At 32.9% G+C, this 26,034-nt stretch overlaps 2 protein-coding genes across 3 annotated transcripts; one reads left to right on the top strand and one right to left on the bottom strand.

Moving 5' to 3' along the window:
- Nucleotides 1-678: 678 nt before the first annotated feature.
- On the bottom strand, nucleotides 679-3,947 carry LOC107224758 (DNA-directed RNA polymerase II subunit RPB11). The gene is made up of 4 exons (XM_015664938.2): nucleotides 3,757-3,947; nucleotides 3,126-3,215; nucleotides 2,733-2,907; nucleotides 679-1,667 (listed from the first exon to the last, which is right to left on the bottom strand). The coding sequence occupies exons 1-4, from the start codon at nucleotides 3,807-3,809 to the stop codon at nucleotides 1,632-1,634; spliced, it is 354 nt and encodes a 117-aa protein (XP_015520424.1). The 5' UTR covers nucleotides 3,810-3,947; the 3' UTR covers nucleotides 679-1,631.
- A 180-nt stretch (nucleotides 3,948-4,127) lies between these two features.
- Nucleotides 4,128-25,522, top strand: LOC107224762 (mitogen-activated protein kinase 1). 2 transcript variants are annotated; one of them, XM_015664942.2, is made up of 8 exons: nucleotides 4,128-4,341; nucleotides 8,263-8,389; nucleotides 8,898-9,008; nucleotides 9,501-9,752; nucleotides 9,867-10,034; nucleotides 10,451-10,639; nucleotides 10,724-10,858; nucleotides 13,635-25,522. In XM_015664942.2, exons 1-7 carry the CDS (start codon nucleotides 4,157-4,159, stop codon nucleotides 10,847-10,849), a joined length of 1,158 nt encoding a protein of 385 aa, XP_015520428.2. In that variant the 5' UTR covers nucleotides 4,128-4,156; the 3' UTR covers nucleotides 10,850-10,858; nucleotides 13,635-25,522. The 2 variants fall into 2 exon arrangements, with proteins under 2 accessions (XP_015520428.2, XP_046591248.1); XM_046735292.1 differs by lacking the exon at nucleotides 4,128-4,341 and adding an exon at nucleotides 4,832-4,850.
- Nucleotides 25,523-26,034: the final 512 nt, after the last annotated feature.

The raw sequence follows: 26,034 nt of genomic DNA on the forward strand, positions 1-26,034 counted from the left end.
TTAACAGTAAACCAGGTTCATATTTATTATGCATCTATGTAGATAACATTATTTTTGTCGATCCGATGGAATTATATTGACAGTGCTGAATTTAGCCCCAATGAATTTGCGTAGTTGAAAAGCATACGTTGTCCATACAGGAGTTATATGAAAATTTGATTCTGTTGCCGTTCGTCATTCTGTAGCATTCTCTGAGTTCACGCGGTGAGCGATGGATGGTAACATCAATTCGTGTCGCCTCTATAATACTTACCGCTTGCTGGATTGAGTTGCGCGTATAGGGCAGGACGCAGAGATCGCCAGTTGACGATGAATATATCTCTTGCCATTTTCGATTACGAAAAGCGGCATCAAGCTAGCAGCCTATATGTATCTCTATGAACATCTACTTCATATCCAAGCTTGCACACACACACACACGTGTATCAACGAATATTATTTCTCTATATTATAAGGCTGGAATTTTAATAATCAGATATTGTCCACTCATATTTTAATACCTCAAAGTATTCATAACACGAATACCAATTGCTTACGTTGAATTACTATCTGCTTGCATTGCAAATCAAACTATCCTTACTAATATTCAGATATTCATACCTTTAAGCATTGTTAATTGCACTATTACTATTATGATATCTAATAACTCATTTCAAAATCGGGTAGACAACTTAAGAATTGTTGAACCAAGTAGAATATATTCAATGCAATACAATAACAAACTTTGCTAGGGGTAATTCAGATCGAGCTGTGCTTTACCACCATCAATACGATGCTATGCCGCTAAGTTCTCAGAAATGGTGCACAGCGCTGGTGACATTGCGAAGTCTTGAGGGATATATTCGATCATAGATGAAACGCTTATTAGTTAATATTGTTTTACCTTGAATAATTGAATCTTAAGAATCAATTCCTAAGGTAAAGCAGCCCCGTAGAACATTGCCTTAGATAACTGTACTTAATACACCCTGAATACGTGTTCAGTTTTGCACACCTGTGCCATCTTTTGTCACAAAATTTTTACATTATTCAATTGTTTAATCATAAAATTACCTAAATACAAAAATATTCCGATTACAGAAATGATATTAAACATACATGGGGCCACAAGCCAAAATACATTTAACATCAAACATCATAAACCTAGTGAGGCACGCTTTAGAAGCAAGTTAGCTGTTAGCTGGGATACGCAAAGCAGACCATATAAGGTAAAAACCAAGACACGAATTAGTTCAACCGTGGACTCAATGTAATAAATCTGTCAACCAAAATTGTACAGGAGCATAAGAGATGGTGTCCTATATACACGGATTTTAATCAAGCTCGGAGAGCCAGTTCAATATTAAATTCAATTAGTAAGGCCACTATACCCAAGCGTAGAATCAGTGTCAAATATAAAATCAATTAGTAAAAGTATAGCAAAAATTGTACTTTTTGGTGTAATGTCGAATAGATCTTAGTGCACATTTCATTTACAAAGTCGCAATATATATTAGCTTGAGATGAAACATTAACTCTTTTAGCAAAAATTGTTATCATTTATTATTCGCCTATCGAAATATAGTAACAAAACAAAATATACATATTACTTCTATAAAAAGAAGGGAATGAAGATAATTCTGTAGATTTATTTAGTCCAAGCCATCCTTCTTTTCCTTTATAGCTTCCTGAAACAATATTATTTATGTACTGTAATGTATGGAGAATATTCATTCGGTATAACATAGTTTGCTTTAGTATAATCTAAAAATACAAGTAGATTAAAATGACGAGTGGCAATTTGATATCATATTATACAAAGTGTTTTTAATAAATGGTTGAATGCAACTGACCCTCAACTTCAGTAAGCATTAATAATTTTCTCATGAAGCTTTCATTTTGTAAACCTGGTCTCGGGAAGGCTGGTCATTTTTTTTCAAATATGTTCAATATATGGTTCAGGCCTACCAATTGTGCTCTAATTAAATATTTGACCTTTGAACAGTTGCCTCTAACACAATTTGTAATTCAGATGTTTTTTGGGCAAGTGATTTTGAAATGGGATTATTTTATATAAGCCAGAATTTGATGACAGTAATGAAAGTCCCAAATTGCAGAAGACAAAAATATTAAAAGCGTGTGGCAAAGATACGAGGTGAATCGGCTTTAGGTGTTAGTGATTTCAATTTCAGACTGATTCAGACTATCTAATGCTAGCGGTTTTGCACCACCTAAAAACAAGGCACAAAAAAGTTCCAATCTACCGTAAACAGTGATTTGTTTATTAAACTCAATATTCATCAGATATTTTATTCAATTTTAGATATTTTGCGAATTATTGTGATTTGAATCCGAAAAAATTGAAAAATTCGACATAATGTTATTAAATTGAGAGAAGATATAAGATTTTTTTATTTTTCATTTTCGGCTAGATTTTTACGAAAAATTGACGGTGAATTAAAGTAAGAATTTTTTGACGTGTTATTTCAAGCGAGACCTCTAAATCTTATCCGATAGAGCTGAAACTTGCAGGGAATTAGTTTTTCACCAAAAACAACAGTTTTATGAGGAAGCAGAACTGAAAAAAAAAATTTATTTGCTTGAACTACTCTTGTATATAGCATAGGATTTACTCATCACTGAATATGTTTCATGTTTTGTTTTCTATCCACCCCATACTTTTGCGTTTGTCAACAAAGGGGATAGATATTTTCATTGTGACTAATCGTTATCCTTCAAAAAATTAAACCTACCTTGAAACGTTCTTCAAACAGTGACAGTTCTGCAATGAGGTCAGTTATGGCATGCATAAATGCTTCATGAGGCGTATAATCGGATGTTGTTTGAATACGGATCACAAATTTATGCTCCAACGGGTGCGGCAATTTGTATCCAGCAAACAAAACTTGAGGATCCTTTAACAATTGACTAAAATAAAAGCATAGACATTAATAAACTTATTTGTTATGACAAGGTCGCAAGTTTCAACTAAATTGAAAGAGACGGTAAGAACACTCCTTAATTATATCACTGTCAACTGTTCCCTATTTCAAAAAATCAATTGCTATCACTCAAAGTGATGTTGGCACAACATATTGTTGTCCTGACAAAGTGTAGTTTTTAAAACATAACTATGTGATAAATACTTTCGAATCATGTTTCCCAGGGTATGATCTTCCTTATTGACTGTGAATATTGCTGCATTGGGTACTTTTGAATCTTGTTCCTTGATGATTCTGCAAAAAGAATTCTAATTGTTAGAAGTAATCATTATCGCCCCAGAAAATTCACTCTCTTGGCTGAAAAGAATACTGAGGCTATTCGGAATATTCGGAGGGTTAGATATCAAGTGACAATAAGGTATACCTCTACCATCAAAACATCATGGCTATACCATCCTTCCGAGGGTATCAGCAATTTATGGCAATATTAACGGGTATATGGTTTGTGCTCTTCGAACATCATCGAGATATGAAAATTGCTCAAGTCTGTAGCGATGCAGTAAAAGAGACTGAATTTACTGTCAAAACTCATGTATGAATCAAACATAATTCTAATAAAGCTACTCTTTTTCCAAGTCTAATTCCAATGGTTAAAGCAAGATATTCCTCCGAATACAGCATTGGTGAACTGGGAGAAACCAATGGAATGCAAAATACACTATCTTAAAGTGCGGTAAAACATTTAGATCTTGACTTAGGACACTGACAGGTGAATAGTTTGTTTATATTAACCTAAAACCTGAGCTTGAGGAAAATGGTCTCAGAAAATGCTTACTTTTTCTCTCCATCATACAAGAGAAACGATTCGAAGGTCGGTGGCGCGTTCATGTTAATAGTTCAAATATTCTTTAATAACGAATATTATCCAGGTATCAAAGTGAGAAAATCATGCACCGCTAAATACACTTGGATAACTTCGGGGTTATTTTGCTCGAAGTGCCCGAAGTCACCTGGAAGTGTTGAAAAAGGAGCTCCCAGCGCTGAAACTGAAAATTCCCTAGGAGCGAGACAGAACTTGGCAATAATGCTATAGAGCAAGAGAGACAGAAAATAGCAATGATCTTTTATGTAGTTTAATATTCCCTGATTGGAGCGTTCCTATGCAAACGCTCATAACGACGCTGCATCTCACTCGAATGCCAAGTTTGTCCCACTTCTCTCTAGCCTGGGTATCTATGGCCTTGATCTATGGCTCGAGCATTGAAGAGCTCACGAGCCGCAAAGTAGTTGTCAAAATGGCGGGCGAAGGTTCGGCTTGCATAAATCCAAATGCAGAAATTATTCGGGGACAAGTGTTCGAAGTTGGTCCGCGATATACTAATTTGTCGTATATGGGAGAAGGAGCTTACGGAATGGTTGTGTAAGTTTCACAGGCAATATTTTCATGGCAAAAATGGCAATTTCATCATATGCATTGACCAGCATTGTGACAGGCGATAAGATAAACAATTCGAGCTCTTACTAGCCGAGACATGTTAACGATTCGATTATAATGATAACACGTCAGCTCATACGAGAATACTCGGCAATTTTTTCATTCTATGTACGTTTTACGAACCACACCTTTACGCCAGCTGCTGATTGCCTTTAATTGGCGCCACATTCAAATTCCTGTCACACCCCTTTCCTTCATTTCTGCAGGTTACGCCACGCTCAAGTTTAGTGAGACCTTGATTCGACTGCCTCGTACTTCTTTTTCCAAGTCTACATTTTTCAGATGTTTTGCGTAGTCAGTGATATATTGACTACGAATCCGCCTCTCCTTTATCAATTCACCTCTCCAAGAAATATACAACCTTTAAATATGTAAAAGTTGAAGAATCCAACTTGACACATGCAAAATTTCGGGGTCAATTGTCTAGCAAATAAGTATGAGAAACGTTTTGAAAATTCGAATTTTTAACACAGAGCGTTATGACACTTACCTTCGAAGTTTTGGATAATTTCTATGCATAAATATTTAGGAACTGCCCCTCAAAAACATGGTGATTATAATACAATTGACGATGATTCTAAACACAATGAACACACATCGAGTTGCTGGAAATTTTGGAAAGATATTTGACATTAAACATTAAACTAGAGGTTATGTTACTTGGTCATGATGTACAATAACAGTGCAGAAGCTGCGTCATTCTAGGCAGTCAAGCAGTAATCATACAGATTTTTGTATGTGATTAATGAAATTAATAAGTTAAGGTTCTCAAAGTATTATACTGTTTTGTTTTTATGATTTTCTAAATTTCAGACAACCCTAACATTGTGAAATAACAATTTTCAAAAATACATTGTTACATTAAGAGGGTGGTACATCGTGGTACAGCTTGAACGGTCTAAAATCATACCTATTTTTAGGAGTTTCTGTTTAAAGAAAATGAAAACAGAGCAACTTGAGTTTCAGGACGTTATTATTTGTAGTTTCAAGAACATGGTTGAATTTTTTCATTGAAATTAATAGCAAAATGGTAGCATGGCGCCTATAAGTAGCGAGCGACCACGTTTTCAATACGGTGGTGCAGATTCCTCGGTCAATTTTTATCTGAATGACTGGAAATTTTGACACAATCTGTAAATTTTGTTTATCGATTCGAGTTTGTGACTAGATTTTTGAATTTCAATACCAAATCTTAATATAAAAATTTTTGTTCATAACCGTATATATATGAAAAAAATATCAAGCTTGACTGATCAAAACTTCAGATACAGTTTTTGCAGTGGCTGAAATCGTTATTGCATTATTCGTAAAATTCAGTAAATGTATCATGAAATTTTCTTAAAAGTGGAAAACTCGTGAAAAACATGAAGGATTTTTACACATGTTAACAGAGAGCGATTCTTAATACGTCACTTGTTCGTATGCAAAGAACGATTTTGTTAGTTGTCAGGCATGTAACGTGCTTAAAGTTACTAACGTCCAAAATCTTCTTTCACTCTAAAATTATAAAATAGTGGTTTTTCCAAATTTTTTACTTTAATGTTACTAATTTAAACAACTAGTCATATATCGTAGTGAGCAGTTTTACCAGTTTCCATTGGAGAGAGAAAGTTTTTAATCAGACTCCATCTGGTGTAGAAAACAGATTGAAAACGTTTCTTTTTAGTTTCATTTTGCATTTATATATGTATCGTTCATTGAAATCCTGACATTTCATCTGCAAAGTGGAGGAAAATATTAACGTAATGTAATTTTAGAAAATGTCGTTATTTTCAACTTAAGAATTATCCAAAAATAGACTATACTTCTATATTGCAAATTCAACTCCGTTACAGTTATTTTGAAGTTTTGTAATTGTAATTTTTTGTTCAATGTTCATTGTGTTATCTTTAATAATTTCAATGTTGGAAAATCCCCAGTTTTTCCTGTCACATGTGTCTCAAGAACATATTTTGAATTATTTTGTGTGCGAAATTCAGTATTTCAAGAGACGTATCCACTTCGAATTATTTATTACGTAATTACTAAGAAATAATGTTAGAAGATAAGGTGACCATAAAACCACACGACTAATAGCAACCAGTTTTCCTTTAAAGACTGTGGATTGTACATTCATTGTGCGTGCAATGATTTGAAATGACAAGGCTGAAGCTAGTAGTGAGAGTTAGCAGCCAAATGTGCTAATGTTAATTCGAATAAGGTAGTGGTGAAGTCCGAAAATCAAAATTTTGTGAAATACCCTGAACCCCCAGTACTTTTATAGAATTATGAGCATAAAATTGAACTGTATTTTTCTAATTCCAAAACTACTCACTAAGGTTTGGCTGCTAGCTTCAGCTTCATTTTGAAATGTTCTAGATAAAAGAAGTTTCATCCATTTACATTTGAAACATGAAATTCACTACTACCCTTATCGTGCGGTACTACAATGTATTGTCATGCAGGGTTTTCATTATACCTGCAAACCAGAAAAGTCTGGAATCTTCGGAGATTTTTGTTTTCCTAAAAAAAACCAAGATATAGCCAAAGAATCCTGACGATTTATGGAAAAACTGAAATTTCAAAATCAAACTTTTATATTATTCCAAACGTTACGGTTGTAGTGTAACGCTTGGCATAGTTGTGTAAGCGAGAACTGATGAAAAATTGAAATCCGAGTTCAGTACAGAAATGGAACCCAAATGAAATATAATTTAAAATGATTGATTAAATTTCTTCGTTCATTGCATTAATCGTAAACTACACAATCGGTATCTAGATAATTACAATTTTAAACGTGTGAAAGTCAGGGAGTTTTATAATCGAAAATTAGTTCTATTACTGTATCATTTATCAGATTATATCTGTACGAAATTTAAATAATAGATTATAATTTTAAAAAAAAGCTGAGCCTGTTAGGTCGTTAACTGTAGTTTCTTTAATTATACTTTGGAGAATTTACTAAAGGGTGTTTCTTTTTAATTGCCTCAGGTCAATTACCCCAAAACTAAGCAACAAATCAAAAATCGTTTCATAGAAAATATTCAAGGTTTGAAGGGGTAAGAAAAGAAAGGTATCAGATTTTTTGCAATTGAAACCATCAAGGTCAGATGAAGGTCAACTTAGTTATTTTTAGATGGGATAGTATATCTTTTTTATTGGCCTCTGATTGGGCATCAAATTTTGCATAAAAAATGACTTACGTAGTTGTTGCCTAAACTCGACCGGTGATAAGATACCAGCCGGTCGAATTGGAGCAAGGTACCTTGTCAGTTCTATGGAAATACTTGAGGCCTCAAGTATTCTAATACTAAAAGTTGCCTGAATTATTTTCTGTGTTGAGCCCATGAGATTAGACAAAGAGTAGTATGTTTGTTGGCATGGTAGTTTATTTATTTGTTGTCAAAGAGTTGGGTGGGTTGAGATAAAGAAACTGCAAGACTATTACCATGTAATATATGGACAATCCTTGATGATCTATGTTACATTTCCAGTGTACAGACTTTCAATGATATCAACTACCCAGATATGGTGTATTAAATGAATAGAAACGATTATATGAGGATTTTTTGTGTCATTTCACTTAAGTAGTCAATGCCGATTTCACAAAGTGTCTAGCTGTCAGGGACATCTGGAAAACCGGAAACTATTAGGAAATTTGCATACGTCTGGAAAAACCAGGGAATTTCAGGGAATTTGATATGTCATTGACACTAGGCACCCTGTTTCAATTTGAACAGCAGAAACATCATATGTTTACCAAACAATGAGATGAATGTTGAATGGCGTGATGCATATATCGATAATTATTATAATTATAAAAAAAAATATTGGTATTAATTTGTTTTTATAATTTATTTTTTGCAGATCTGCGTACGACAATGTAACAAAAACTAAAGTAGCTATCAAGAAAATATCTCCCTTCGAGCATCAAACTTACAGCCAGAGGACTTTGAGGGAAATAAAAATTCTCACCAGGTTCAAGCATGAGAATGTAAGAAATTTTTATATAGACCTAATATTTATTGTGTGAGAGCAAAATGATAACCAATTCCTTACAGACTTTGAATATCACTCTGTTTTTTGCAACAAGTTTGACAAGAAGTATAGTATCACTTATTTTACTCAAAGTGCAGCATAATTCTGTATAAAAATTGAGACAACATGCGGTTTGTATCACCCATATGAAATCCTTAATTACTCTCAAGAAGTTAAACAAGTATGCGATTTCATATTACTCAATGAATCATAGAATTTTGACAAAACACATACTTGAAAAAAAAGAAACTGAAAGTAAAAATAAAATTAATGAAAACTCAATATCCTTGATACATTTTGAAGTCTGAAATAGAATACTTGCAATACTTACCTTAATCTGTATTTGCTTGCAACGAGCAGTAATTGTAATGCAGGTTTCAAATATTATACCAAAAAATATTATTCTGAATTCATATCTGTCTCATAGGTATATGTCAGACTAATTGATAATAATTCCTTTTCAGATTATAGATATACGGGATATACTAAGAGCACCAAGTATGGAACAAATGAAAGATGTATACATTGTACAATGTTTGATGGAAACTGACCTGTACAAGCTACTCAAGACTCAGGTAAATTTATTTTACAATTCACTACGAGCTTTATCTGCACTTAGTACAGATTTTCAAGTATCTTGGATTTATTAGACATTTTGGATAAATTAGAAAAATGCAAAAAGTTATCACACTTTCATTATTTGAGCGTTTTCTTTTCATCATATATTTCTTCTATCAGTCTTAAATTTTCATTGAAGAATTAAGCACATGAGTATTTATGTGCCTGAAATTACGAACATTTATTTTAACAAATATTTAAGCAACTTTTCCACATAACTTTATTTCAAATTTTCTATTACAAATTAAATTACAAATTCATTCACCGCTTTTCACTAATTTTGGAGCGTACTATCATAAGCAGCTGAAAAGTTTCGTGAAACGACTTGCTTGATATACGGTCTTGATTATAATAAATGTTCAGAACTTCAAGCCAGCACATGAGTGTTTGTAACTTCTTTTACTAATTGTAATCACTATAACTGATTGAATTTTTATTTATGTTCGCAGCCTATTAGTAACGATCACATATGCTACTTCCTGTATCAAATATTGCGAGGGCTCAAATACATTCATTCAGCAAATGTATTGCACAGAGATTTGAAGCCCAGTAATCTGCTACTGAACACCACTTGTGACCTTAAAATCTGCGATTTTGGGCTTGCCCGAGTTGCGGATCCTGATCATAATCACGCCGGCTTCCTTACAGAATATGTCGCCACTAGATGGTATCGGGCACCGGAAATAATGTTGAACTCGAAGGTACTTAATCCAGTCACGCTCGAATGATAGTTGTAGGAAAACTTACTCATAAAAGAACTTGTATATCTAATAATAGAGCCTAATAATCTACTTATTTTTACTATGTGCTTTTAGGGTTACACCAAATCAATCGACATTTGGTCAGTTGGGTGTATTTTAGCAGAGATGCTGTCTAGGCGAGCTATATTTCCTGGAAAACACTATTTGGACCAGCTCAACCACATTCTGGGTGTACTTGGTTCTCCGTCTGCTGATGATCTCGAATGTATTATTAATGACAAGGTATGACATTTCAAATGCCTATACCTGTGAATCATCCCAAAACACTCAATTAATTATCACCATCACAAATAGCACTGAGGAGCATGACTATTAGTTTTTTTTTTTTTTTTTTCAACCATCTTGTATAAAAAATTTATTATATTTTTTTACTTTGTCATTTTTAGAATTTTGTCAACCGTGGTAACATTCTGTCAACGTAACATGCAATCGCTAAAAATCGTAATGCTTCTTGAGAAGCTACAACTGGTTTTCTAGTGAATAAAAGTTCTATAACTTGAACGTATTCACGCAGGAATTTAGTTACCATTGAGATAGCTAAAATTATTTTATTTCCCACTTCGTTTAAGAAATATAACTGAAAACATTTTGTCGAGTTCGAAATGTTGCTTACAGTTATTTGAAACTTGTTGAAACAGGCTCGTGGTTACCTTCAATCTTTGCCGTACAAACCCAAAGTTCCATGGACAAGTTTGTTTCCAAATGCTGATCCGAGAGCCTTGGATCTTTTGGATAAGATGTTAACATTCAATCCAAACAAACGTATCATAGTGGAACATGCTTTAGCTCATCCATATTTAGAACAGTATTATGATCCAGCTGACGAGGTGAGTAGTTGAATCTGTCTCAATTATAATAGTACTAGTAAATTATAATGTATCGAATGAATATTTCTTCACTCCTTTTTATAGCCTGTAGCGGAAGAACCGTTCAAATTTTCCATGGAATTAGATGACCTCCCGAAAGAAACTCTGAAGCAGTATATATTTGAAGAAACTTTGCTTTTTCAGCAGAATAACCAAGAAAATACCATATAGTCCACTGGGGTGAGATCTAATTTTTTTTACTTTACTTGACTTTTAGATATGTTGAATTCATTGTTTCCATTGAGATATTCGTGTTTGTGTATCACCGACATTTTTTAAACTCCATATGGTAGTGAAAGTTGAGCGGCAATGGATTTGCCCACGGATACTTGCATCATCGGACTAAGTATAGTGTACAAATGATACTTTTTCCAAGTATGGTATTCAGTTTAATTTAACTTTTTCATTTTAGTTTATTCTACTGTGAAAGGTACTTTTTGCTGTCGTATAGATACGGTCCCATCATTCAAGGTGATTCAGAATTTTTAGATATAGCGATTTAAAATTAATATGGTACTTGAATGCATGGGTTACATTTACGTACAAATATATCAGCCATGCCAAGATTGAAGTTATTTTATGATCTTTGAGACCAAACAGAATTAATATTATCTCTCTGAGACGGTTTTTTACTTGTTCTTGTTTTACAAAACGATATGGATACTAGCCTTGTCATTGGACTTCAGATTTCTAGAAAATTCATGCATGACACTTCGTAAACTGTGAAAATTCGTTTTCATCCAGTTAGACTGAGCAAACTTGTTTTTCTGGCAGAGCAACCTTTTCGCTATGCAACGAATTGACACTTGAAGTGATTTATTGAAGTCTGTTGGAACAAAAAAATGAGATGTATGACAATTATATTTTGATGAAAAAATTATGGTTCCTAAGTAATTACAATACTGAAACAAATTTGATGAAGATTACGTGTATTCAAAATTTAAGATAATTGTACAAAATTTATACGAGTATAAAATCAGGTAATAATCACGTATAAATTTACTAGCTACAACGTATAAATATGTATTAACTATAATCACGAAAAATAGAAATGTATAAATCAAATCAGAAGCTCTTTTTTATTTTGAACTATGCAAAATATTAGTCAGAATACACGAACTATTACCAAAATTGCAGAAGGAATCTGTCTATCCAATCTTAGAAAGTTCATGTCCAATCGCATTTCACATGTATGTATTAGCGAGCGTGAATGCGAGAGAACAAGGATATCGAAACAGGTGTCGGACATAGAAAAAGCGGATAGAATGAAAGTGAAAGAGGGTATTCTGCCGTAGGACTACGTTCCCTTGGTACCAAATTTAAGAATACAGGGGAAGATGTGGCAACGCGGGTCCTCAAACTGATACAGGCTACCTAAAAAAAAGTAGCCAACTGATACTTCCACGTCCAGGGCAGTGATACAAAACCGTATGCAACGTAGCTCCGCTGATAGCGATCGACAACCACGATGGTTGTTAAACTTTTTCTAGTACTCAACAAATTCATAAATCGCCTAAAATAAATGTAGAATGAGTTTCTTCGATGATTTGTGAAAAAAAGCATGAGAAAATTCCAAAAAATAGGGAGAAGCTTTTTAACATCACGAGGTTTGGGTGTGTCATTTATTCTCATTAATATCAAAGTCTACCCACCACTGATGAGAAAACAAATAGGTAAACACCATTCCGGATGAAACACCAAACAAATATATTAGCTCTTTGTTCAATGCAATAATAACATCGTGGTTTGTATCCTTAGCGGAAATATTAATTTTTATGATCATAACTTTTTTATGTGGCCAGTTTTGCCCCACCCTCCCAGTTTATATAATTTTTAGTGAAGTTACATTGCATACAGTCTTTTCTTACTCACCTGAATGTGGGAATGCGATTTATTCATTTTTTCTTTCAGTGATCCATTTTGCCCCACCGTTGTAAGTGTTGATCGATGTCAGTAAAATCATGTTACCTTTGGTATCACTCCCCTGAACGCGGAAATGCCAGTTTGCCAATTTTTTTTTGGTAGCCCATTCTGCCTCGAGGGCCTGTGCTGATTGTGCTACCCCACCTTCCCTTAATTCATATGCAAGTTCAAGGGATGTCAGGGCTTCAAGTTCTAGTGACGAAGTCAGAAAATCATGTCTTTCTCTATTTTCTTCTCCTGAGCATCGGCATTACTTCAAATTTTGGAAATATTCGAAAAAATGCAATAATATGGAATGCAGCTTTACAGTAGCATGCAACAATTTTTCCTACAGAGTTAATTTCTACAGAAAAATAATTTCATAATTATACGTCCGAAAACTGCATTTAAGTGGATGCTATAATCTCATTGCAGTGCGTACCGACTGCATTAAATGTCTTCTACTTTGTCTATTATCAGAGGCTGTGCATTGCAATGCAAAAGAGAACATGACAGTCGTATCCTACTTGCAATTATGAAATTTGATTTTATGCAAAAATGTATTCGTGTGTTTTTCTTCAGAATTGCGTGTAGAATACTGTTGTGTGTCCTTTTTAACCAAAGAAGAAAACGTTTGATGCAATCAGTGAGAACTGACTATAGCTTCCTCTTCAGTGATTTGTAACATCGTAAAAGTTGGAATAATAAAGTGACTCTATTACACCAAAAGCTGGAATAGGTTTCACTTAATGTAGATATGAGTATCCGTTGAAACGAATTCTGTAGAAATTATGCCCTCTCATTTAAACCCTCTGGATGATATTGAGCACGTTATGATTGGTACATACTATACTGGTGGACATTGCAGATACTGTGTCTCGTAGAGTCTACAGAGTGCTTGGCGTCAGACATTTGGAAATGTTTATGAGTACTTTTTACAAACAGTTGTATCGCAAATAAAAAAAAAAAAAAAAATAGTGAGAAAGAGATTGTGTGTTAGTAATTTTTAAACTAGTAGTATCTGCGACTGATAAGTATTTTGTTATATTTTCAGCTTGACTCCAAGAATTGCAGACTTACAGGAAGTAAATGAACGTGGCATACCTGACATGTTGAGTGCCATCAAGAATGGAGAATACGTACTGGGGTTTAAGGTTCGTTATGTGACTCGGCGCGACTAAGACATTGGTTGGTAAGGCACTGGTGCCACACGTATACACTTGTACATTCACATTCTCTACCGAAATATAGTGATTTTTATCGCACTAAACGCATAATATTAATTCGTATTTATCTATCCTGAGTTATCATAGCTTATATGCCATATTCTACTTTTTAATAATTAATAATCAGTAATTACTACATTCGTGCACTATCTGTGATTTAATTACTGAGCAATGAGGTGATTCTGTTATTTATAATAAACCCAGTTCAAATTTTGTATATATATAGATTTACAAGAATATTACGAATTTTGTTCTAAAGTTTTTAACGGGATTAATCTTTTTTATTCGTTCGTTAGTGTATGTCAAGCAATAGGCATGAAAAATTGACTTTGTAGTCTTTTAGGTACATACAACACTGAAAACGAAAAATTGACAGACATGTGTTTGTGCATAATTAAATTGAAATTTGTTAAATTGCGTAATTTTCGAAAAACGAAAACTAACTATAGGCACGCACATTTTGGCGTTAAATATTGGTTTGCTTCTTTCAAGAAATTATTCATGTAAAAACTTATAATCAAACATTAAAATTTAATCAAACCTATCACGATGTTATGCGATGCTCCAACTATGATCCACCATCATTCAGATAGCCTGATGATATCAGGCACTGCGAGAAAGTAATTACAAGAATATCTGCGGGGGACTTATCAAATTCTATAAACCATCTAAAATTTTTTAAATTTCCTGACAAAAAACGACACGTCTCATAAGGTTTAATCTGTCCGTTTCAAGACAAGATGATACCACTGATGCCATATGAAGGAAGATTTGGTTCACTTCTTAGTTGGAACGATATGGTCTCAAAGTATGTATGTACCTCCTACGTAATGGAGTGCAAAATTGTAATGCAAATATTTCTTCAGGAAAATTGAAAGTCAGCAGAACATACTTTACTTGATTCCTCGTTTTGGCTACGAGCTATGATAATTCCCTAATAAAATTAGGAATTGGATCAGTGATTACACAAACATTTACCTCTGGACTTGGAATCATTAATGATGTTAGATTAAAAGTACTAAAGATTTCTGTTCAATGATGCAAGTTCTGTAAAATAATTAATAATAAGACGTGGTGATCTTCAAGCGAAAATCACCATTGTGAAACCATCGCGACAATCTGTCTTTCGATGTTATGATATTTTCCCTCATAACAGGTAAAATTATCATCATGTACTAACGTATATTGTGCGCGATTGAGAGGTGTATGACGAATTTGTTTTGATAAATCAAAAATAATGCGAGAAAAAAAAAAAATATGTCGCCAAACAGAAGCTTTAATTATTGAAAATTCGGCACATTCATCTGTATATGTAGGGTATCTTGGATGGATCGACATTGGGAGCAAAAGGACAGTATTTAACTGATAAATTTACGTATTGCTAATTATGTGGCATTGTTTGTGTTGCAAATTCTTACTCAGATATAATACAATTCAATCCATTAATATCGTCACGTATCTTTAGAACATAAGATAAAAATATGGTTTGCATGATATACATAATCATCTCATTAAAAAACCAGTCTTGCAATTGAAGCAATTGTGTTGTGGGTTGTTGGGGGTTGTTGGGATTTAAGTTGATAGATTTTTTATGGGTAAGACGGACACAAGAACCGTAGCATATTCTCTGTAAGATGTTTCTTTGGCCTTGTTATGCAGTATTTCCTACCCAGTTATTTGGTGCATATTGGTGTTTTAATTGAGTCGAGTTAATTTAATATTTCGAGAATTTTGACAGAAGCTGTTATTTGTAAATCCAGAAATAATGTTATTCTTACCGTTACGTTTAGTGATATTGTAAGCTAAACAGTTTTGGTTATAAACTCAAATCGATTTAACTACAATTATAGACCTTAGCCACCAGATAACCAGAAGCCAAATAATATATCTTTGAACATAAGTTATACGTTGTTTTCAATGCTTTTAATCTCATTGTAAGAGATGGGATAAAGGATGGTGAGAAGAAAGAGCTAGATAAAAACCGAAAATAAATTGATTCAATTCCACTGAATTGGACTGCGAAAGAAGAAAAATTGAAGTTCGAAATTTACTTATATGTTGCACAGAATAATTTCCTCGAGAAACCGTGAGTTCAATATTTGACGTTTCAATTTTTTATATTATGCTAATATAACTAAGTATTATTTGTAGTTATTCTCTTTGCAAATATTCTTACAGAAGAAGTAATGAACCCTAATTTTATCTGAGTTACAAATATTATACATGTTAATGATATAAATATATTTATAAAAGTATTATAAAAAAATTTTTACATATCGCACATGTATAAAAACATGAAATTATTTTTACTTATCAACCAATTTTCGACCAGTTTTTTAGGGTCACAATCATTATCTGATTGCAATTTGGATATACTATAGTGCACACTGAGATATAATGATCCTCCAATTTTTGGCCTTCAGACTTTACCGTTTACGAAGAAGATATCGACCAAATTTACCACGTTTTAAAATTCAACCTTTTCTCCTCCAACTTTTGGCCGTCAGGCCTTACCGTTTACAAAGAACACATCGGTAAATTTTATCACGTATTAAAATTCAACCTCTGTCTTCGAATTTTTAACACTTTTTGTCGTTGCTAAAGAAAAGGACTTCCTGTTTGTTTGTTTTTTTATAAAAAAAAAGTCTGATGTTCGAATATAAAATTCATTTCACGATGCATCTTCAGAAATTGTCAACAAAAAACTTCTAAAAAATTAATTCCTTCAATTTTTTTTTATAAAGTAGGACGTATATGAGATCACAATTGAAGTGATATAAATATTCCAGGGATAAAGAATATATTCAGAAAATTCTAAGATAAATTAGGTTCAATTGGGAAACGCGATAAAATTGCTTGACGCGTTTCTTGTAAACATTAGGCCTAATGGATTTTTTGGACTCGTCATATTATAGTGAAATACCCTGTATAACAATATATAATTTGTAGCTTGAATAAGATTGCGGTTCATGACATCTTCAGTATGAATATTTGCCTCAAGAATAACTTGAAACAATCTTTTGGCACATATTTGCCCTAACTCATGTGAACTGAACAACCTCCTAAAAACAGTCAGATTTTTTCTCAAATTGAGGACTAACAATTTTTGACAATGTTGAAGTCTGTAAAATAAGCATTGAGAAGAAATCACTGTTTCGGAAATGTAGAATATCTTTAAAGTTAATATTGCAGAATGCGAGTATGTTTTACTTCGTTATTGTTTATTGGAAATCGGACAATCTCAGAGTCACGAAATGACAAGTTTCCCGAAAAATACATCGTTACATTGACGTTACGAACTTCAACCTCATCAGAATAAGGTGACCCCTGTTATGTATAAAATTTCCCATTTTTACCACTTTCTTTGAGGATACAAATATTTGTTAATTACCAGAAAATAATAACTATATGTATAAGAGTGTGCTAGTAGGTACAAGATCAATGAATCTTTAAAGAGTGAACAACTTGTGATTGTAAGAAAAAATTAAGAGAAGAAAAGAAAAAATGTATACTCATCCAGAGAGGTCGAAGTATGAAACCTTAAGATAGAGGTCAGGTTATTTTGGCAAGTAGAACAAAAATGTCGATCAGTGAAAAGTAGTTAAGTCCATGTGATGAGATATTGAACGCGTTGCAATTTTTTTTTGGATGCCATAGGTATACAGAATTGCCGCTAGAAAAAGTTGTTCTTCAATTCTGGGTTATAGAAATAATTTTGATACGTAACAATTAGGTGTGAAATAACGTAAGTCGGTTAAATATTTGGTTGAACTTGAAGAAGTGAAAAAAATGTCTATTCAATATCTTACAGGTAAATTCAAACGCTGGTATCAAATCAACGTAGCTACTGTTGAAACGCTTGCAATTCCACATACCAGTTTTATACACTATTCATTGCCAAATGACAAAAAAATTGTTCAAATATTATTTCACCTTTGAAAAAATTCAATTTTTTCTTAACTCAAGTCGGTCACACCTCAGTGAAACCGCATAACGGCCACACTGGGTGAAATTTACCCCAAGTAATTTTTTTGCTTCAAAAATGAGTTTAAAAAATTTTAAATAAATTTCCATGATCTATTTAAGGATCGCATAAAATGCTCTCTCAGTTTTTCTAACGAAAATTGATTTTTCAGGTTGAAATATTGTAAAACATGGGCAAAGTTAAAGTGCCAAAAATATTAAACAAAAAGAACTTTATTTCGCATGAAGAATAGCGCCACGAGACCCATTTCCACGGATAAGGGACTTCGAGGAGTTTGAAAAATATTTGGAGTGAAATTCATCCAGAGTGACCGATAATTGTTGGTAAAGGATAGATTTTGGTGAATCAAATTTTTCATTATGTACTTTGGTAAATCTGACACCAAATAAATAGTATATTTTCAAGTTAATTCAATAAATCGAAAGCAATTCATCAATGGCATCTAACATTGTGGTCTTTTGCGGCACAATAACCTGTTATTGTTTTGGTAGCGTCAAGTTATGAGATAGATTATTGTGTTCCTCAATCTGGCAATGAAAGGATCGATAGAAAAACTTCTGCGAGCGTACTCTGTATATCTGGAAATCGATTCTGTAATTTCATTTTTCACATTTCCCACCATCCAAGCATGCTAATTGGTTTTGCAAACTCTAGTCAACCAATCAATAAGGAAACGTATATGCACTGTGAGGCTTCGGTAAACTGTACCAATTTGAAACAATCGATCTAACAGTGCGTTGCCCTTATCACTGTGGTCTGATCACCAAGTCTGCAATGTTAGCAGAACCATGTTGGAAAAATCGATCATTGCAGATACCATAATTAGGTGCTCTTTAGGTGCTAATTAAGTGCCCTATTCAAAAATTAGGTGCTCGATTCCGTTACCGATAAAAATGTATTTTCACTCTGAGCTGCTGACGCAATGTCATGTTGGCAGCGCTTAGTTTAAAAACGTCCAATAATGGCTATGGAAAAATTACTTTGCGCAAGAATTAGGTGCTCTTAGGTGCACTTTATTTAAAAATAAAGTGCTCGAATTCATTATCTTAAAAAATGTATTTCCACTTCGAAAAACCGTCAAATAATGACGGTAGAAAAAAATTCGTTGATACAGAAATTGGGTGCTCATTAGGTGCTGATTGTGTACGATATTAGAAAATTAGGTGCTCCATTTCGTATCGTCTGCAATTGATTTTTACGTACGGTTGCTATCGCAATGTATCGTCATGCTTGAATTACCCGGCTGGTGATTTTTTTTCTTGGGGTGACTTTTTACACAGAAAACTGCAATGAAAAATATTCAATTTTGAGACAGTTTCGAATTATTTAATTTCGAAATAATGAAGGTATCTCAATCTCCATATTCTTATTTCTTTGGAGTATCATTTGAAGCTTAGGTAAAAAGTTTAAAATTTCAAACTCAATTTTCACAACTTTTGAAACGTTTTTTGACAGATTAAATTCCGTTTTAGACCAGTCATCCAAGCAGCTTCTAAGTTTGAGATTTTCAGGCCAATATTGTACGTTTTTAGACTAAGCGCTGCCAACATGACATTGCGTCAGCAGCTCAGAGTAAAAATTCTCTTTTTATCGGTAACGGAATCGAGCACCTAATTTTTAATAGGGCAGCTAATTAGCACCTAAAGAGCACCTAATTATGGTATCTGTAATGACCGATTTTTCCAACACGGTTCTGCTAACATTACAGACGTCTGACCCCCAACATTAATATCAGCATCTCATTTCCTGAATCCTTATGACTATGGAAGTATCTGTTAAAAAAATATAAAACTCGGCTGCTTTTCCAGCAACTTTAAGTATTTTGATATTAACACCCTCCCCCTCCTCACCCCTGTTATAGCATATACATAGGTTTGATAGTATGTACAATAGTATATTGTGCAACAAGGAGGTAAACTCGGTGTTTGGATTGAGCGAAAGTTTGCAGTATGAGTCACAAATTAGGACGCATACAAGCCGAATGCTACTATGCTTGAGCGAGTCGAAGACGAATATTGCAAATACGCTAAGCGAAAAGACCGTTACCTCTGTATTGTACACGATTCTTTACAAAACGAGAGTATGTTACGCGTCTTTTCACTAAGCGGGAAATTGAGGTTAGGGTCACGTAATGTTGGATTTGTTCGCTGTGTTTGTCGCGGCGGCGCATAAACGGAGTTCTGAAAACATCACTTTTAAGTCCCAAGAGTGAAAAGTGGTCTTTTCAGTACTCCGTGCATGCTCATTAACAGACTTACTCGATCGTCGTAGAAACGAGTACTTTGTGTATGGAAAATACGCATCGAAAAACGCGTAAAACATGCTCGCGTTATATTATATACACCGAAATTCCTCAATCATCATTTTTTTCTCTTCATAGGTTTCAATAATTGATGCAATCGAATTTTCTTCTGTAGCGTTAAGTATGATAATTCGTTGAAGATAAACTACAAAAATTTTCAGTTTTTAATTAGATAAAATTGGAAAATCTTAAACACATATAATTGTATAAAATATTTATTGTATAATTTGTGAGGATCAATGAGGCTGCTCGTAAGTTAAAGGTATCTGCAGTAAGTGTTCTTGTATATCATCTCGCTTGTGAAATAACTTGATATATACATGCAAGTGGAATGTATGCAATGATACATAATATTATAAACATTGATATATTATCAATATCGTCAGGCCTAATATACTTATTAACGTTATGTATGTGTATTTGTTGTTGTTGCTAATTCATAATTCCTTATATTCAATATTGAAAAAAAAATTTCTTCTATGGATTTTCGATGTTATATGCATACGTCATTTCGAAAAGGCTGTAATATCTTATGACACAACAAGTTGGTAGATAACTTGCTAATTTCAAATTATCTTCCAATTGACTAGTTAACTCTAGTTGATTTACATATATGAATATAGGATAGTATGATTTGATAAATTATTTTTAACAGACAACACTGATATTTTGGTTTTGAGATGCATCATTTGGATTGATGCTTTCTATTTAGACAGAAAATGTAATCAATATATTGTCAAACTTTTATCAATTTTTATTGAACTCCACTTCATTCGTGCATTGAAAAAATATCTCATTTATTTTACAACGTATTTTACAAAATATTTTCGATTTTAATGAACATCACTTAATTGATGTAGGATTTCATCAAAATTTCTAACAAAAACACTATTATTGTCTCTACGTCTATCTTGTTTGTTAATATAAGATATTAAGTAGTACGCCTTGGCTGCATTCATAGATTTAAAGTATGTATGATTACTGTCTATTAAGAGTAAGTTTTGGCAGTTCCCAATCAAATTGTTCCAGTGCCTCATAACATTCTCCGTGATTAATTCTTACATGTAAATTGATTTCACCTAAAATTTACTGAAGGATGCGAGTTCGAGGCTACATAAAATATAACATCATTCATCACTTCAGCCGTACTATGCTTTTCACAAAGTACTATTAATCAGATAAAAGTCTAGGCAGATACTATACAATCTAAGATTCTTAGATGAATCACTCTGCTGTTGAGTACAAAAACATCAGCCGTGCCAGACTTGTCCCATGATTATACCACCTAGATTTCGAATGGCCCATTAAGGAAATCATCCAATCAGTAAGAATAATATTTTCTCCATTTGATCGATTGCTTCTATTATACCTGATTCGTTTAAAAACAACACGGTGTTAACGTCACCATGTATCTGAATTTGGAATTGGTAATATAGTTGAAACAAATACGATAAGCCGAAAATGCATGGTGGCCACAGATCTGGAAAACAGGGAAAACCTTGAAGCCGAGAAATTTCGGAAACTTCGTGGAACTCCTAGTACATTTAGGAAATGTATATAGTGTTTATAGAGAGACATGATGAAAGACTAATTTCTTAAATTTTACCGCGAACGGCTTGTTGTCTTTGATATAACAAAGGAAATCAGTAATGCATACAAGTAATTCCGCATCGTATCAAAATACTTTGTAATATTAAAATTGTGTGTTCAGAGTTCCAATCCTGTATATTTAATTCATTATTTGAACAGTTATGTATAATAATCAAAAAACTACATAAACAAAATTCAATATATATGGAAGAATATTATAGTTTTTTTGCTTTCGTCTATTAGGAGAAGGGTCAGAGAACAACAGCGTTTTAGATACAATTAATCACGACAAAACCAAAAAATTTTTTTGCAAACATATACATGGCCACCTTGTAATAAAATGTTTTGAAGAGTAATGAATTACTCGTTAGATTTTCTCGAAAAAAACTTTTGAACCTGTTATCATAAGACCATCCATTGAAATAAATCCCTGCGATGTTAAGAAAACCGCTTCCCAGAGTTTGAAATTGAAGCTAAAACATGAGTTATAAAGTCTATGAAATATTCTATGCCAAATCACCTATCTTAAAAAAACCTATCTACCTTAAACAATATTCATGAATCTTTATAGATTTCTATTCATACTTAATTTCGCTTTATGAATTTGGCAATAACTGTAAGGTGAGAACCCTGATGTTTGTTTAAAAAATAGTGAAACAGCAACTCGAAATCTCGAATCCAGTATAATCACGGAACTAAAAATACACCTGAAAATTTATCTGATATACAAATAAATTTGATTGTCGGAGGTGGGAGCGAAGTGAAAAACTTGTGCTATCAATTACAATTAACTCAGTTACTGTTCATTAGGTACGTTATTGAAATGAATGCATTTCATTTGTCAGTAAAGTTTTTAATCACCACATGAGATTTGAAGATACCTAATGAAGTGACTGTTTAATGCAACGTTAAACGTGACATTTCAAAGAAATATAACAAGAGTATATTCCAGTTGCAACTGACAGTATATACAGGTTTTCATGTTTCTTCTGTCTGTATAATTGGACTGTAATAACATAATATTGTGACAACGATAAAAATAGAAAACAATATCGCTTACTGTGAAATAAAATGAAATTGGTAAAATTAAAAATGTTCACACGGAATGACCCGTATAATATATCTTGGGTTATACGAGCAAAACATTAGGAGTTGGCAATGTTGTTGTACACTAAGATTTATCAAATAATGGATCATATCTTCGAAGCCTCATATCAAGGCTAATAAAAATTCAGACAGATACTCGTATTAAACATGCAGAGGACGAAATTTAACACGAGTCTATGAATGTAGCTTTAAGTGTCTGATTATTCATACTCCCTGTAATCAATAACAGGGCTTCTAGATTCATTACACAATCATTTTTTCAAATTATTGTTATCAATGTAAGATACATGTATTTGAATTACCATTCAAAGTATTATTGTGCTAATATAAACAGGCTTTATTGGCCAATTATTTGGGATTTAGTATTTTCTTACATCCATCATGTACTCTCATCATCATACCGCAAAAAAAACCATGTTTATAAAATTGGCAGAAAATTATGTTTGAAATACCAGAATGGTTATATTTTCGGAACAAAGCTTTCGATGTGTAGTTATATAATATACAGCCCTGTATGAAATTGCAGTTACCGTTGTAGAATAATTCTTTATGGTTACTTGAAGTCGCTTTTCAAAATTTCAAACTGATAATATGCAACCCTTGGAAAACTCTGATGTCAACATTATTTAATGAAGTACTGAATTTGAAAAACTGTCTGACCTAACGAAAAGATTACATTATTAGTCATGACTTTGTCTAGATTATGGTACTAATTTCTCGAATAATTTGAACTAGACAGATTTTAAGAATAACGTTTATGTGTTGAATTTTTATCTAAATTTGCACATCTGTACGATTGACAATATCGATTGTACATGATAATTTCTTCATATCATATTTCCTCAAATTAATAGAATAGATCTGAAAGGAAAAGATTTCACTACTTGAATATTAATAATTAGTCTTGTCTTCTGAAGACGTTCCTCATATATTCACTCTATTAGTTTCATAATCGTCACTTGATGCGGTTAATGGGAATTACCTTGAAGGGTTTCCAATAAAATTGTTCCAAACAACGTACGTCATTAATTGTTTTTCTGTCCTACATCAACAAAACATCTGTTTTACTTTACATATTTCCAGTTTAAATCATTGGAAAAGGAGGAATTTTACTTCAACAACGAGATTTGTATGCTTGAGGCTGTCCGTGCAAGTTGGCCACTCTTTCAGCCTTGTCACATTCGAATTGCTTTTCGCCCTTTTGTAGCATTTTGACGGTTTGTACACACAGGAAAAACTCGGGGAATTCTTACAGCAAGAAAAATTCAGGGAAAAGTCATGCGATTTCGAAAATAAGATTGGGATTTTAAATCTGTCGATGAAATAACGTCGTTCTTATACAAAGTACTGTCGATTTTAAGAAAAAAAGAATTAAAGTTAATATTTTTTTTCGTCTCACCACTTTTCATACATTCTATGTATAATATATACCAAACCTTTTTTTTTTTTTTTTATGGAAAATCTCAGGTTGTTGTCTATAAATTGAGAGTCAGACAGTAAATTAGTTACTAGGTAATATTGAAGATATTAGAATTAATGTGTCACAAAATTGTCATTATTCAGCGGTATATTTCATGAACGGTTACTGGCAAAATCCTATTTTCAACCTGAAATACCTGAAAAAGTGAGGGAATTTCAGACTCTAAAAAGCGGCCGAACACTGATTTTGCTAAATTTTTTGTGTCATCAATTTTAGAAAATGTGTGTGTAACAGTGAAACATGTGTGTCCCTCTTTTTAAATCACTGTTTCCGAAACTCTTTGCCATGCAGAAAACAACCTTCAATCAAATTTTAAATCATTGAATTAACTTTATGACACATCTATAACATTGCGATTTTTATGATCTATTTTCAACAATTACCTGCATAAAATTAAGTATAAAATAAAAAAAAAATTATTAGGCGTTCCGGAAAATAGCAAGAAATAATTAGAAATGTTGAAGTTTATGATCTTGATTCGGTAAACATTCTTTTCTCAGTGATACAACAATCAGTTCGACAAACGTGATAGAATGCTGAAAATCAGAGCGCAAAAGACCAATATTTATTAGCAGCCGTCTTAAAACAATTAAACACACAAACTGTGCAAAGGTTTGTGAATTTGCATTGAAATAACCATTAAGAAGCTCGTGAAAGCGACTATAATTAGTTGCTGAGACATCAATCAATTGCTTTTAGTGAGATTTAAATTTTTTTAAATCTTCTACAAGTGAAACGTGGGTTGGATCTCATTCACGTGATTAATTTCAGCTTAGAAAAAATTTAATTTATTTTTTCAATCTGTGAACAATTGGTTACATTATTTACAATTTATTTGAATACGTTTTATGAAAATTATTTTAAACGTATGTACATCCATTCGTTTACGATGTAAAATTGTTAATAAAATATGAGATAATTAAATGTATTATATATTATAATTATAATAATACCTAATAACTAAAGGGGCTTTGTCAGATTCGCTAAATGCATCACAATCTACACTCAGCAAGATCACCAGTTTTGCTGCATGCGGTAAAAAGGGGAATTCAAGGAGCTTCGCGCTCCGTAACTTTCAACATTTTTTATTTTTTTCGCATTATCTTGTAGTATAAGATCTATAATATGTTCGTGAAATAATGTAGCGAAGTTTGTTACATTGGTGATGCTATAGCAATTTCAAAAATGCCCCCTGTCATACTAAAATATTCATTTCACGGCACTTTGTTTCGCGTTAAGTTTATTTCTGAATTCGTTAACCGAAAAATACAAGTTAGAGTACGTCGGCCCGCTAAAAAAATGAATTTAAGTTTCGTTTCGTAAAAGTCTAGTGACGAAATTCCGCTCTAGATGCAACACGGTTATTGTAGAGTGACATTATTTCAACTTCACTAATTGTAAGTGTACACGTTGTTAGATCTTTATTTTCCTTACAAATTTCCCGATAATATACTGTGATGTTTATGTATACTGTGTGATTTTCATACAAGATTTATAAAATGAATTTGCCTATTACAGCCGTCGACGAGCATTCAATAAATATTTCTATAAATGAACCTGCCTGGCTGTTTGTTTTAATCACTAATAGCAATGAAACCTTACGAAAATATTTATTAAATTGTCAACTGTTGAGAACAAGTAAGTAAACACAGAAAAGGGATTCGTTGAATTTACCAAGTATATTATATTCAGTTAGAACAATTGTTTCAGCTCAAGTATTTTTAATTGAAACAAATGAGTAACATTTTATTTCGATAGTTAACT

This window comes from Neodiprion lecontei, chromosome 3 (assembly GCF_021901455.1).
Source record: "Neodiprion lecontei isolate iyNeoLeco1 chromosome 3, iyNeoLeco1.1, whole genome shotgun sequence".
NCBI lineage: Eukaryota > Metazoa > Arthropoda > Insecta > Hymenoptera > Diprionidae > Neodiprion > Neodiprion lecontei.

Excerpts from the sequence above, each read along its gene's own strand:
- LOC107224758 (XM_015664938.2), bottom strand. The coding sequence starts at position 3,809 with ATGAACGCGCCACCGACCTTCGAATCGTTTCTCTTGTATGATGGAGAG. Across the intron at positions 2,908-3,125 it reads CTGGGAAACATGATTCGAAA|TCAATTGTTAAAGGATCCTC; the intron begins GTATTTATCACA and ends CTTTTATTTTAG. Across the intron at positions 1,668-2,732 it reads TGTTTGAAGAACGTTTCAAG|GAAGCTATAAAGGAAAAGAA; the intron begins GTAGGTTTAATT and ends ATATTGTTTCAG.
- LOC107224762 (XM_015664942.2), top strand. The coding sequence starts at position 4,157 with ATGGCCTTGATCTATGGCTCGAGCATTGAAGAGCTCACGAGCCGCAAA. Across the intron at positions 4,342-8,262 it reads GGAGCTTACGGAATGGTTGT|ATCTGCGTACGACAATGTAA; the intron begins GTAAGTTTCACA and ends TATTTTTTGCAG. Across the intron at positions 8,390-8,897 it reads CCAGGTTCAAGCATGAGAAT|ATTATAGATATACGGGATAT; the intron begins GTAAGAAATTTT and ends ATTCCTTTTCAG.